The sequence below is a fragment of the Anser cygnoides genome, chromosome 2 (assembly GCF_040182565.1).
Source record: "Anser cygnoides isolate HZ-2024a breed goose chromosome 2, Taihu_goose_T2T_genome, whole genome shotgun sequence".
Taxonomy (NCBI): Eukaryota; Metazoa; Chordata; class Aves; order Anseriformes; family Anatidae; genus Anser; species Anser cygnoides.
The window spans coordinates 68,606,016-68,618,578 of NC_089874.1; the positions used below are offsets into that span (position 1 = coordinate 68,606,016).

General features: G+C 41.9%; 1 protein-coding gene and 1 long non-coding RNA gene across 2 annotated transcripts in view; one reads left to right on the forward strand and one right to left on the reverse strand.

Annotated features, from left to right (window-relative positions):
• Positions 1-1,773: 1,773 nt before the first annotated feature.
• Positions 1,774-4,806, reverse strand: LOC136790112 (uncharacterized). Its single transcript, XR_010829396.1, has 3 exons — positions 4,225-4,806; positions 3,050-3,202; positions 1,774-2,718 (listed from the first exon to the last, which is right to left on the reverse strand). It is a non-coding gene; the product is annotated as an uncharacterized lncRNA (long non-coding RNA).
• Positions 4,807-5,810: 1,004 nt separating this feature from the next.
• TMC2 (transmembrane channel like 2) overlaps positions 5,811-12,563 on the forward strand; it is a 33,431-nt gene continuing 26,678 nt past the window's right edge. The window contains exons 1-7 of the mRNA XM_048053392.2: positions 5,811-5,856; positions 6,168-6,215; positions 8,188-8,503; positions 9,244-9,396; positions 10,659-10,749; positions 11,679-11,760; positions 12,051-12,157. Of these exons, the coding sequence (XP_047909349.1) occupies positions 5,811-5,856; positions 6,168-6,215; positions 8,188-8,503; positions 9,244-9,396; positions 10,659-10,749; positions 11,679-11,760; positions 12,051-12,157 (843 nt within the window). The remainder of the gene's footprint in view (positions 5,857-6,167; positions 6,216-8,187; positions 8,504-9,243; positions 9,397-10,658; positions 10,750-11,678; positions 11,761-12,050; positions 12,158-12,563) is intronic.

Sequence of the window (12,563 nt, forward strand, 5' to 3'; positions counted from 1 at the left end):
CCTCCTGCAAAGCGGAGGGGCCATACTGGAATTTCTCCTCCAGAACAGAGACGAGCAGATGTATAAGGTAGGAAGGAAGCCCAAGATAAATGTTCCTCCCCAAGAAACCTCTTACTCCAGAATTCATGGAATAAAATTGCTTTCTTTCCAGTTTTTCACATATGTTCTCTAAACAAGAATTTTCCTTATAGAAATCCTTTATGATGAAATCATTCTCCACTTAAATCTTGCATGAGTATGTTGACCTTAGTTTCATGCTTTAGGAGACAGGCAAGAAATTTCTGTTATTTTAATAATTCCACTGTTTTCTTGTCCTTGAAAACTTCATGACAATATTCACTTTTGGACTTCATTAATGCTTCTGAAAGAAAATGGAAAAACCTTTGTGCAGAAAAAGTGTGGGAGATGGGTAGGGCTTTCTGTCTCAGGTAGAAATCAAAGCGGTTGTCCAGCACCACCGCTACCAAAAACCTACATGCTGTGTTTGGAGAGCACTTAAAGGCATGTGCTCTTGTGGATTCAGGACAATTTCAAGCACAGGCTTAACCTGAGACATGGAGTTGGTGATGACAACTGTGAGTGGTCAGACACGGGCTTGTGTTTTGCCCTAGGCTGGGGCGTTAATAACTGTGGTGTTTCCCATGAAGCTGCTGGTAAAGTAGTGCTCTGTCTTCACACAGCTGGGCAATATAAGCATCATTTCAAGAAACCAAGAACAATAATTTATTGCTGGCTTCTACACAGTAAGAAGTAGAAGATTGAGGGCTGTATCCTGTGATTGATCTGAAGCTTGAAGATATCTGTCCAGCATGACACAGCTCCAGGACCTACCAGTGCACATCCTCACCTTTTTTTTTTTTATTATTGCTTCAATTCTCCATGACAGGCCACCTGAATTAGCAGCCCTCTGGCAGTAATTGTTCTTTAGCTAAAATACAGACCAACTGCATGTTCAGAGCTTGCTGTGATCCTTCCCAGGAAAATCTCAGTTATGCCTTCAGGCATGAGGTGAGGAAAAGCCAAAAATAGAACACTGTGAAATAATAACAAGAAAGAAATTGAAAAAGTGATGGCTTTGAGGCTCTCAAGTTGATGTTGATGGTTTATGGCTCTGTTGAAAGTTGATGGCTCTGAGGACCTTGTGCTCCCCACCTTGGCTTGAGATTATTCAGATAAAGGTTATTTCCATGGGTAAAAGCACGAGGTGGCAAGACACTGAGCTGAACATCCCAAACACCATAAGATTAGTCTCACACATGTTCTTTCAGTGCGACCAAATGGTCCCTGAAAGTAGCTAATGCCCATGGTGCATAAACAGCATAGGATGTATGTTTGGCACCTCCAGCCACAGTCCAGGCCAACCATTCTGCTTGGGAGACAGACGACTTCTTTAAATTTTCAGAGACTGCAAAAAGCTGAGAAATTTCTTTGCCAGATTATGTTAAATTAATGAAACTGTTACCCACATATTTACAGCAAATGCTGCTGATGACTCCTTACATTCTGAGCATTTCCCTGATGCCTTAACTGAGGTCACTCCAGACTCCTATACCAAAGTCCAGAGCAACATTGCAGCATTGCAGGGATTGTGTGAGAGCGAGGATGACCTCTGCACAGCTCAGGTTTAACATGTAGCCTAGGCTGCATTTCCATGCTTCAGTCTGAATTTGTTTTGCAAAATAAAATGCATATTTTGGTCAACAAATTGGATCACAACTGTGCCCGATCCAATTTTATCGAGCATGTCTGAGAGACCCTGGAAAACACGATTATTTTCCTTCCCAAAAGTATGTAGCTTTCTTTAACCATCAGTCCCACAGAAGTGAGTCAGTTCTGGGAAGTGATCTCTAAGTTTAAATGTCTGTCTCAGATATAACATTAGAGTTGGCTCTGACAATTCTCAACTTTTAGGCTCTGATCAAAATATCCACACACAGCTCAGGTATTACTGTTATTACTGAAAAACCTTCTCAAGTCAAGATTATTTATAGATGAGATGAATATTAAATACATGTAATCCATGGATTAATTAGCTAAAGCCCTATATTAATAAGAAAGCAAGCAAGCAAGAAACACTATCTCATTAAGCATTTAGGAGCATGTTGTATGTGCCTCCTGGATTCAGTTACCCTCTCTCCATAACACAACTGCTTTTTATTTAACACTTGGAGGTGTGTGAGAAGTCTAACGTCCTTGTATGCTTGAAACTGCCAAATTATGTAGCATTAGTCACCGATGTGAGGAGAAACAAACTAAATAGTATAGGACCAGAAAATTAGTGCTAGAACTCCATAAATTGCTCATGCTACGCATAAAATGCTGAAATTTACATAAGTAATAGCTGGATTCATGATTGTGCATTACTTATTCATACCTTGTGTGGAATAACTCTGAGGTAACAGACTAATCCATTAATCCCACTTCATCTGTAATCCTAAGAAATCATAAAACCTGCAAGACACTTTACCCTCTTAGGAAAATCAAACTCATAGCTGAGGATGATAATATTTGATGCTGAAGTCTGGCACTGTTTCCCCACTGTACAGGTACGTGAGCCCAGGTCAGTCCTAAGCAGAGCTGTTTCAGGATCTGTTTGATGCATGGAAGGTCCTCCTGTGCGACCTCTCTCAGAACACAGATGTCTTGTTGCTCTCTCAGGCCTGCCATGATGGGTGTTTGTTGCAATGTTTTTGTATATATTTCCTTTAATGAAGCAACCTTCAAAGAAAGAGGAGCACCAAAAGGGCATGAAACAAAGTGTATTTTTCCAACTTCACATACAGCATTTTTGTAGACTATCTCAGCTTTTTTTTTTATGAGTAGTTCAGCTTTATACATAAACAGTATTTTTTTTTCACTCTTCCTGTTTTTGACCAACATTCTTTGCTGTCCAGCCTACCTGAAATGCACTACAAATGCCACACATGGAAAGTAGCACAGAGGTACAGGAAGATCTCCTTCAGCTTGATTCTGGGGTAAAACTACAGATCTCTAAGCACATATCAAAAACCACATCAAACCTTACCCTTTCAAGGTTCCCCAGGCTCACCTGCCCAGCCTGTCTTCTGCATCCCACTATCTGGCACTGCCTGGTCTTCCTCTGCCTCTCCTCCCAAGGATATGTGTCATGAGGGTCAAAGACCTTGAGGTTTTTTTATCATTCTCATGTGGCTGTAGATCAGGTGTAGGTGGACCGCTGCTTCTGGAGGAGGAAGGCAACACCAGCTGGAGTGGTTATTTTGTTTACACTGATGTGAGACTCTCAGGCAAAGGAGACTGATGTATAATATAATACACCAAATCTGAAAAACAATGTTGGGATCTCACCTTACCGGCAAACATTCAGTCAGACATCTTAATAATCCTTTTTATTAGGACATAATTACCCACCATTATGCACCTCCCTCTTCTTCACATGAGCAAGCCCGATGAAGTTGGCAGTGTGAAAGATAATGATCCTTCCTTATAAAAAAGGGAGAATGCTGACACCAAAACTCTAAGAGTGCTGTTTGGTTATGGTCAACTTTGCTATGTTTGACATTGTAGGTGCAGTGAACGGAAAGCAACATCAACAGAGAGCTTATTGCAAATAAATTGAGCAACTAAACAGCCATGTTCATGCATTTCCTCACATTAAATACAGCTAATATTTGTGCTCTTTCCTGTACTCTGGGATCCCTCATTAACACCCTCTATCTAACACACCTCTATGGTGTGGTGGGATCTCATCCTCTGTGCAGTGAGGGGCACAATGTGGGGGCCACAGATTTCCTCTGGGTTTGTTGTGCCCAATACGCCTATAACTGCCATGAAAACATTGCAACCTTGCCATCACATCTGTGAGCTGGAGTACAGATTATAACATCAGAGGGCAGGCATTTTGGCTCAGCACAGGAGGCAGCAGTATTACCTGGCCATGTATTTGCATGTGTTAGCAGCTGTTCTGGGGGGCACCGTGTTTCACAGGAATGGCTATGCAGATCTCAAAGACACAGTGAACCACAGTAAAATGTTTCTGCAGTCTGTAACACCTTCCAAAAATCATGTAACCAGTATCTGTGGGGATGCAAAGTCACAGAAGTACTCCTGTAGCCCATGGTTGCCCCATTTCAGATGAATGATGAATAACTGCCCACATGGCAGGGTAGAAACCAGGACACTCAAGTCACTCCTTCCTGAAGCATTTTGAATACCTCCAGCAATGAGATGCCCACATGAACATACCTTGAGAATGTAAGCAGCAGCTAGGTGCACCTTGCTGAAGAAGTAGGGTGCCCTAAAACAGAAGCAGCACCAGCACCAGAGCAGTCCTGCAGGATTGTGATGTGCACCTGCACCCCTTTCATCTCTTAATCTGAACGGAGCAGTTGGTTCTCCAGAAACGTGATTTTCAGTTAACAAGGGAAATGAAGTTCCCTTTAGAAAACAGATGATTAGGTCTGAGCCCTGAGGCATTTGAAGTGGTTTGCAGAATACCTGGTGCAGTAGCCTCCAGCAGCTGCAAGTTGGCCTGGAGCAGTATTAATTCAATGGTCCAGTGATCACATCTGCAAACACTTTTCAGCCTACTGCAACAACAGGTAGGGTTACAGGTGAAACTTGTTCACTGGGAAGACCTTCAAACACTTCAGCCCCAGTCAGACTCATAGGTGTGGGGAAGCATAGTGGAAATGCCCTGTGTAATGAACTTGTAGGGTCAGGGCAGTTAATAATGTATGGACACATACATTATAAATTATAAATAATATATATATAATTAAAATTATAATGCATTATGTATTTAGCTCAGGCTAAACTGAGCTGAAGTCAAAGGTAGATCAAGCAATCCATGGGATCAGGCTTAAAATACTCAGAAGGTGTCTGTGGACCAAAATTCAGCAAAAAAAGGATCCCCCATCTAGGCTGGCACCTGCCAGAAACCCAGTGTTGGGGATGCATCGATTTGAGTGAAAGCTAAAGCTGTTGCTGAATCCTTCTCCTGAGGCCAGCCGCTGGGGCAGACACTGTGGATTTTAAACCAGAGATAATTCAGACAAACCTATCACCACTGGAGGCTCAGCCCATCGAAAGACACAAGCTGCAGGATGCAACACAATACTTTGCGGTACAAAAGGACCTTCCAAATGAGGGTCTCGCATTAATTAATTAAGCCTCGGAGCACCTAGAAGGAAAATCTATCCCATTTTACCAGCAAGCACAATGAGTCTGCAGAGGTCACACAGAGCAGAAGGAGGGAAAGAAAAAGAGAGGCCAGCATCCTGAGTGCTGGCTCCTTACTGCCTCTATTTGTTCCTGAGACCCCTACAGAGGACACGGGTGGAGGACAACAAGACTGCCAAGAGGCACCACACTAAGATGTTTACTGAGGTGCAAGAGAGGGACTAACACGGCTACAGAGATTGAGGCAGGTCAGTAAAGAATATGGCATTAAGACAGCTGAAGTCTGCAGCCCTATGCTTATGTCAGAACCAGACGTGACTTGTGTCTGTGTTTCATACGATACTGCCAAGCATCCACCATGGGGCTTTCCTTCATGTTTAAATCATGAAATGCAACATAACGCCGACAGCTGCCTTTCACAGGGAGAGGGAAGAAGAAGGGAAAGCATTTGGGTGGGCTGAGGCAGAGCTGTGTTCCTCTCTGCCTTCCCTGCCCGCATGGCTTACATGCAGGAGCCCAGCCACAGCTGGACGTGCCTGTCTGCCCACAATGCTGAGAGAAGGAGCACGTGGATGCTGTAAGAGAGAGTAACCTGCTTATGATCAAGGTGCACAGCAGCTTTGGTATCCATGCAAAAGACAGAGGCTGTCATGGGGAAGAAAAAGAAATGCACGTTACAGGTCATCATGGAAGATGGTTGGTATCACTGTGAGGTCATTTCAGTTCAGATGCTGCCACACACTTAGCAAAATGTCTCAGGACTTCCCAAGCGCACCATGTTTCATCTTTCAAAGACTGTGCAATTTCTGTTTGCTCATGCAAGGAATTTTTGTCTATTTGCTAAACTAAAAGGAATATTAAGAGCATCACTGTAGGAAAAGAATATAATGTGTAATCAATAAGGGATGTTCTGCCAAGCTCAGCTTGCGCTTAAGGATCCGCTGTGTAAAGCATCATGTGTAAATCCCAGCAACAAGTGCAATTACTCTTCATTCTTTGTCTTGCAGCTGGAATAGAGATTGATGGACAAGTCGAGAGTGACACACAGAGTGAAGGTAATGTAGAGATTAAACAATATGGTCTTGTTTTAAATCCAGGAGGTGATGTCTTTCCTTTTTCTCTCTGGGTTTTGACATGCTCTACAATGGGAACCATTTTGTGAGCTACTTGTAAGCACACAGATTTTTCCCTTGAGGTTTGATTTATGATAGCGATATGTAAAACACCAAGCTTAAGCAGCCTGCCCCTCTTCATCCATGCTCCTAGCGTGGGAGGCTGCTGTAGCCCTTGTCCCTCTACAGCCACCCCAAGTATAACAGGTATTCCAGTAAAGCATCACCCTGTGAATGCTTTGTATTGTGCCGAGGTCCTGTTTGCTTTCCCTGCAATGCATGCTGCTATAATGCACTGGTGTCTTGATTAACCCTGACCACAAGAAGATAAAAATGAAAATGGATTGAGGACAGCCTAATAAGGAGAAATAGCTAAGGGGTAGGATTATACCACTAAATAGAGATAGCTAAGACTTATGATTGTAACAACACTGGGTAGATGATACGAGTGTCTAGACAACTGAAAAAATGGTTCACAACCATGTCTGTACGGTCTATACTATCCATAAAATGTGAGAAAGTAATTAGCAAAATGACTATGATTTTTTTTTAAATATATCCACCTTTCCCATACAGGAAAAGAAGAAAATAAGATAAAAGTAATAGATGAATGCTCCACATTTACCCTAGTATTTGATAGGTTGCAAATTAAAACTGTTATGGCTGGCTGCACAAAATGAACATTTTCTCAAAGAGTGTAGTTGGTCCTTTGATCTAGATCACTATCTGAAATTCAGCTGAGATGGAACATTACATAGTAAGTGAAACCTACCTAATGGATCTCAAGAAATGAGTTGAAAAGTTCTTTCTCATTCCCAAAGACAAGTATGATTACCATCTCCTTCTATTTTTCCTGACTAGCAAGCAAAAACTATTTGCTTGTTATTAACTTCTATCTTTTAATGAAAAGAAAAATACAAATACTAAAATCCTCTTTGCTTCCATTTTCTTCTACTCTTAGGCTGTTCATCTTTGCCTATGAATCCTACTCCAGCACAATTTCCTTCTTCCATTGTAATTTCTTCAACCCTAGGAAAAAAAATCCATGCCAAAACTACAAACTTCATTTTTCATGAGAACCCTATATTCATCAGTCAAATTTTGGACAATTAGAAGTGAAGAGAACCTGAAAAACTTTACTATTATTTTTAATGTACTTGGTGGCAAAAGGGATGGAGGGGCTTGGAGTTTTTAGAATGTTATTTTCCCCTTTTCCATGATATTCTGCAATAAAAAGCATGTTGTATTTCAATCCTTTAAGCTGGAGACGCTTCTTAACCTGGACAAATGAGTTTCTTATTTGCAATGCCAGTGAGAATAAAATGTGTATCAAAGATTACCCGTTTTTCTTTTCCTTGTGTGGATATAGACCTTCTTATAGAAGGCAAAATAGAGAAGCAAAACCTGGTGCTGCCTAAGCACTACCTTTTCTATATATAAATAGAAGACCTCCGTAGCAAGTTTAAAGAAGTAAAGAGCTTTCAAGGACATTGCAACAAGCAGCACATTGCATGCTGTTTAACTGACTGCAGTTTCTGTTTCTGCTGCTCTGGAGTGTTTACAGGTCAGGAAGATACCTGTTTATGCTCTCTGCTGGATGGGCTTTTGCTTTTGTAACTAAGCTCCGATTTTCTCATAGTTACACATCAGCTGCTGATGTGATAAAATGGGCCTTGCTGTCTTAAATAGTTGCATACCAAAGTGCTGTATTTGGCTCTTGGGCAGGGCATAATGCAAAACCCGCTGAGGTCAACAGGAATCTGCTCATTGACTTCCCTCAGGTTTGCAGCAGGCATCCTGCTGGCACTTTTCTAATGAATCCTTATTGTGCCAATCCAATATGGAAAGCTAAGTGTTTTCCAAAGTGTTTTTGTTTGTTTGTTCGTTTTGGTTTTTTGTTTTTAATCCCTTGCAGAAGATGAAGGAAAGGAGAAGATATCTAAGAAACAGCCCCGCAGGGAAACTGTCAGAGCAGGTAGACTTGAAAGAAAAAAGCCACAGAGAGACAAAGAAGATGAAAGCAAAGAGGAAGAAAATTGTCCCCGACAAAACAGAGCTTCTAGGAGAAAAAAACATCAAAAGAAAAATGGTGATGGAAAAAACGCAGAAGTAAAAGAGAGAGACAAAAAGGCTTCTACTAAAGATCAGAAGAATTCAGAAAATAAAGAAAAGAAAACAAATAAAAAACAAAAGGAGGGGGAGAACAAACAGAAGAAAGACAGGAAAAACAGGTAATTTGATGATCCTTTTAGTGTGCTAGATGACAGACGTGCAGCTGTATGGACACGCCATGAGTTTGTGGTGTATGGGTCAGAACTACAAAACTAGTAGCCTACAAATATATTACTGCTCTTCCAAAAAAATACAAGGGCAAAAAACATTAACTTAAATTGCCATGCAATCGAACTCTTTCCAAAGTTTTCTTTCATTACTGTTTCTCAGCCCAAATGCTTCAGATCCAGGCACGTTCTCCAGGTTGGTCTATAGAAATGTTAAAGTTAAAAGGAATCTGTCACGTTTTCAAGCCTCATCCTTGTTAAATCTTGTCCCAGGCATGAAAAACATTTCTCCAGAGCCAGTTGTTGCACTAGGCAGCGCTTCTATATCTGTAACATGGTCCAAAGCACTATGTCAGTTGAGTTATGGTGGAATGCAATCAGCTCTTGATCAACCATGCTGGTGGGTGCTGCATGCTCAGGGGGCACTGCCCCTCAGTTTATCCTGCTCCATGAGATCTGGAGATTTCAGTATACAAACACCCAAAGGCCTTCCCATGAAGCTGGCCACTCTTTCCTCCAGACAGTGGTCCCCATGGGATACAGACTGTCACTTGCAGGCCAGCTGATGGTTCTGCACATTGCCCCAGGACGCATGGGAGCCAGAGTAAACATGACCACCCCACCCATGAGAACTTCCCTATAACTCCTGTGAGTTTTTCAATTTTGTGCTGTTAATTTTATGTCTCTCACAGTACTTCCTCTGAGTCTTCCAACTCATTTGATGAGGAATCGCTGTCAGAGGAAGAGCTTGCGATGCTGATGGAGCAGGTAGAGCAAAGGAAAAAACTGATTTCCACCATGAGGAACAAGCCCTGGCGAATGGTGAAGAAGCTCTCAGTGCTCAGGTACCAGGAACCTTCACTCCTGGAGTCTTCACCAGCTGTAGCTGCACTTTGCCTTTCCTAGAAACTACATTTTTTGCTGCTGTTACCGTAACACCTCAGCCTCAGAAAAAGTGACCAGCTGAACCTGGACAGCCTGTTTGGGCTCAGAGGATCAGAGTTAAAATGTGGAATTTGATTTTCAGTCTCTGTAACCAGAGAACAGACAAGGTGCAAATCTGTTCAACTGATATCCACTACCATGTCATTCTACACTTGTATTTAAAACCAAGTGACTCACTTCTGTCAGTCTACTTGTTAAAGCAAACTCTGTGCCCTGCTTTGCTTATTCATACCCATTGCTAGACGGAAATCAAAGCAGCAAGGTGCCGTATTACTTCAGACTTCCTGAGAAGGTGTTGCTTGGAAAAAAATAGTGTATTATTTGCAAAGGTTTGTGGATCAAAGATAACTTTGCTGCTCACAGGCCAACAGGGAAGGGCTCATCACAAACCATTCAAGGCAAATCCCAGATCTTTGGTTAAAAACCATATGAAACCTCCTTTATCCCAAGAACAATTTCAACTTCAAAAATAGCATTGTAAGGTGCATACAGCCCCCTATGGATGTGGGTGATGTCCCCACTCTGCTTTTGCCAAATGGCTGCTCAGAGGTGCCATAATAGGACTGTGAAGGTGGACAGTCCCTGTGTGCCTCTGCTACTCTTTTACACCCTGAAGACCAATACCTGCTCTATCTTCCCTTAGCATCAGGAGCCTTGAACACCCCAACGTATTTCTAAAAATCTGATTGTAGCTCTGTACAGGAAAACTGCATTAAAGCAGCATTTCTGTCTCACAGGTACACTATGAGCCTGAGATCATTACAAATAAAATTTTATGACCCTCAGATTCTGGAGTTCTGCAATAAAAGGAAAAAGAGCAAAGCAATATTATTTCTGACATATTTTCCCTTTGGGGTAGGACCAGGGTGAAAATTCTACCTAGTATCACGTACCTCTGTCCTTTCTTGTTATCCCTGGACCACTGCAATCATTACTACCTTCTAAGGAACCTAAATGAAATTGTTTCTATGGAGTTGTTTGTTGGAAGGAAATTCTGCATCTTCTTGGAGTTTGTTTCGCTAGAAAGTATCATTTTCTTCTTGACCAATGCATGAGGGGAGAGAAATTATCATAGTCATGCTGGGTTCAAAGAAGCAGAGGTGTAAAGCTAAAGAGCCCCTTCGTTTTTTCAGTAATCCATGCTTGTTTATTTTCCAACTAGGGAGGCACAAGCTTTTGTTGAGAAGTTTGAAGGAGCCCTGGGAAAAGGGAAAGGCAAAAAGCTGTATGCATATAAGATGATGATGGCAAAAGTAAGTACAGAAATGACAGCAGAGAAAAGCATGGAAACTGTTTATTTATTCAGCATACTTTTGGTAGATTATTAACTCATAGGAGGCAAAAGGAATACTAGGATGTCAGGATAAAACTTGCTGTCCATGTTCAAAAAAATACTAGCCAGCTTCAATTCTATGATGATTATTGAAAGAGCAGAGGGAAATTTCCCCCTATCTTAATCTCATTGTCACCTTCCCTGGAGTAAGGAGGGATTTGGTTGAACAGCAAAAAGCACAGCTTTCTGGTTGTGATCTCCAGAAACCTTGAAGTGTGAGACAACGTACCCCTAAAGACACGAGAGGCCATGCCTCTTGCACTGCCCTATGGACTCCTGTAAAATATCATCCTCCCAGTTAATGATGAGATGACGGGGGGGGGCATTGATGGTGTTTTAAGACTGAGGTTGGTTACCAAGTTGCATGTTGTCATGGAGGTTATATTGAGAAGTGAAAACCAGAGCCAGACCTGAGCTGATGCAATCAATGGGAATTTAGATGCTGGTCTGATAAGGAAGGATCCAAGCTCTGTACTTTATCATATTAAATTTTGTTTTAAAGAGTTATTTCTGCATCAATTCTTTCAGTCCAGAGCTAGGCTGAATTTTCCACCCTTCTATAACATGGTAAAATCATAGGACAACTGTAGTTTTCTAAAAGCCTGGGAAGGGATAAATTCAGATAATGAATGTGAACGCCTGGGGGATGAGGGGCTTTGGAGATGAAGGTAGTTTCTGAAACAGTCCAAAAGATCAGACCCAGATCTAGACCAGAGATTTTGATTTGGTCTTCAGGGCTTTCCACCCACTTCTAGCAGTGCTGCCAAACCTTGGCATGAGGAAGCCCTACAGAAAAAGCAGCCTCGCGCTTCGCACCTCTGTACTCACAGCCATGTTGTCTTGTTTCAGAAATGGGTGAAATTTAAGAGAGACTTTGACAATTTTAAAACCCAGTGCATACCCTGGGAGATGAAGATAAAAGAAGTGGAAAGTAAGTGGAAGTTTCTCCATGCCATGTGACAGCAGTGAGACATTTTTTAAGGCAGTTTTGCATTCATTCAAACCGTGCTCCAGTTCCCCCGGTCCCTGTTCACCCCAGGCACCAGTGACACACAAGAAGCACATACACCAGTCTTTGGCATCTCCACCAGCAGTGGGGACAGTTGGGAGGGTCTTCAGCAATATATGAGGGAAGATCTATGGGGTATATGGGTCTAGGTCTTGCTGAGGACAGCTTAGCCCCCCCCAAACTCCTAACCATTAAGTATCTTCTGCTTTAAGGTCACTTTGGCTCCTCAGTTGCTTCCTACTTCATATTTCTGCGATGGATGTACGGTGTAAATCTTGTCCTTTTTGGTTTAATATTTGGACTGGTTATAATTCCAGAGGTAAGTGCTTAATCCTCTCTGTAATATCATACCCACTGCTTAACATGAATGTGAGACTGTTGGCTCAAATAAGAATTTGTAACTGGCAGTGCTTTAGAAAAATGAAATGTGTAGGGATGATTGCTTACAAAGAACAACTTACAAGGATGTTACTGAGACAGGAGCAAAAGTTGCATTGAAATCAGTAGACCTAAAAGGCTGCTGAAGATCCTGCCCATCCAACAGCTCACATAGGAACTCAGAGACCTTAGCATGAAGCTATTTTCCTGTTTCAACTAAAGTGAAAAACACAACCTAGGTACAGGTTCATGTCCGTAAGTGCCATAAGAAATGGACTGTGCTCTTAAACAGATTAAGAAAACCCCAATGACATTATGGGACATTTCCAAATGTTTTATTCACCTCT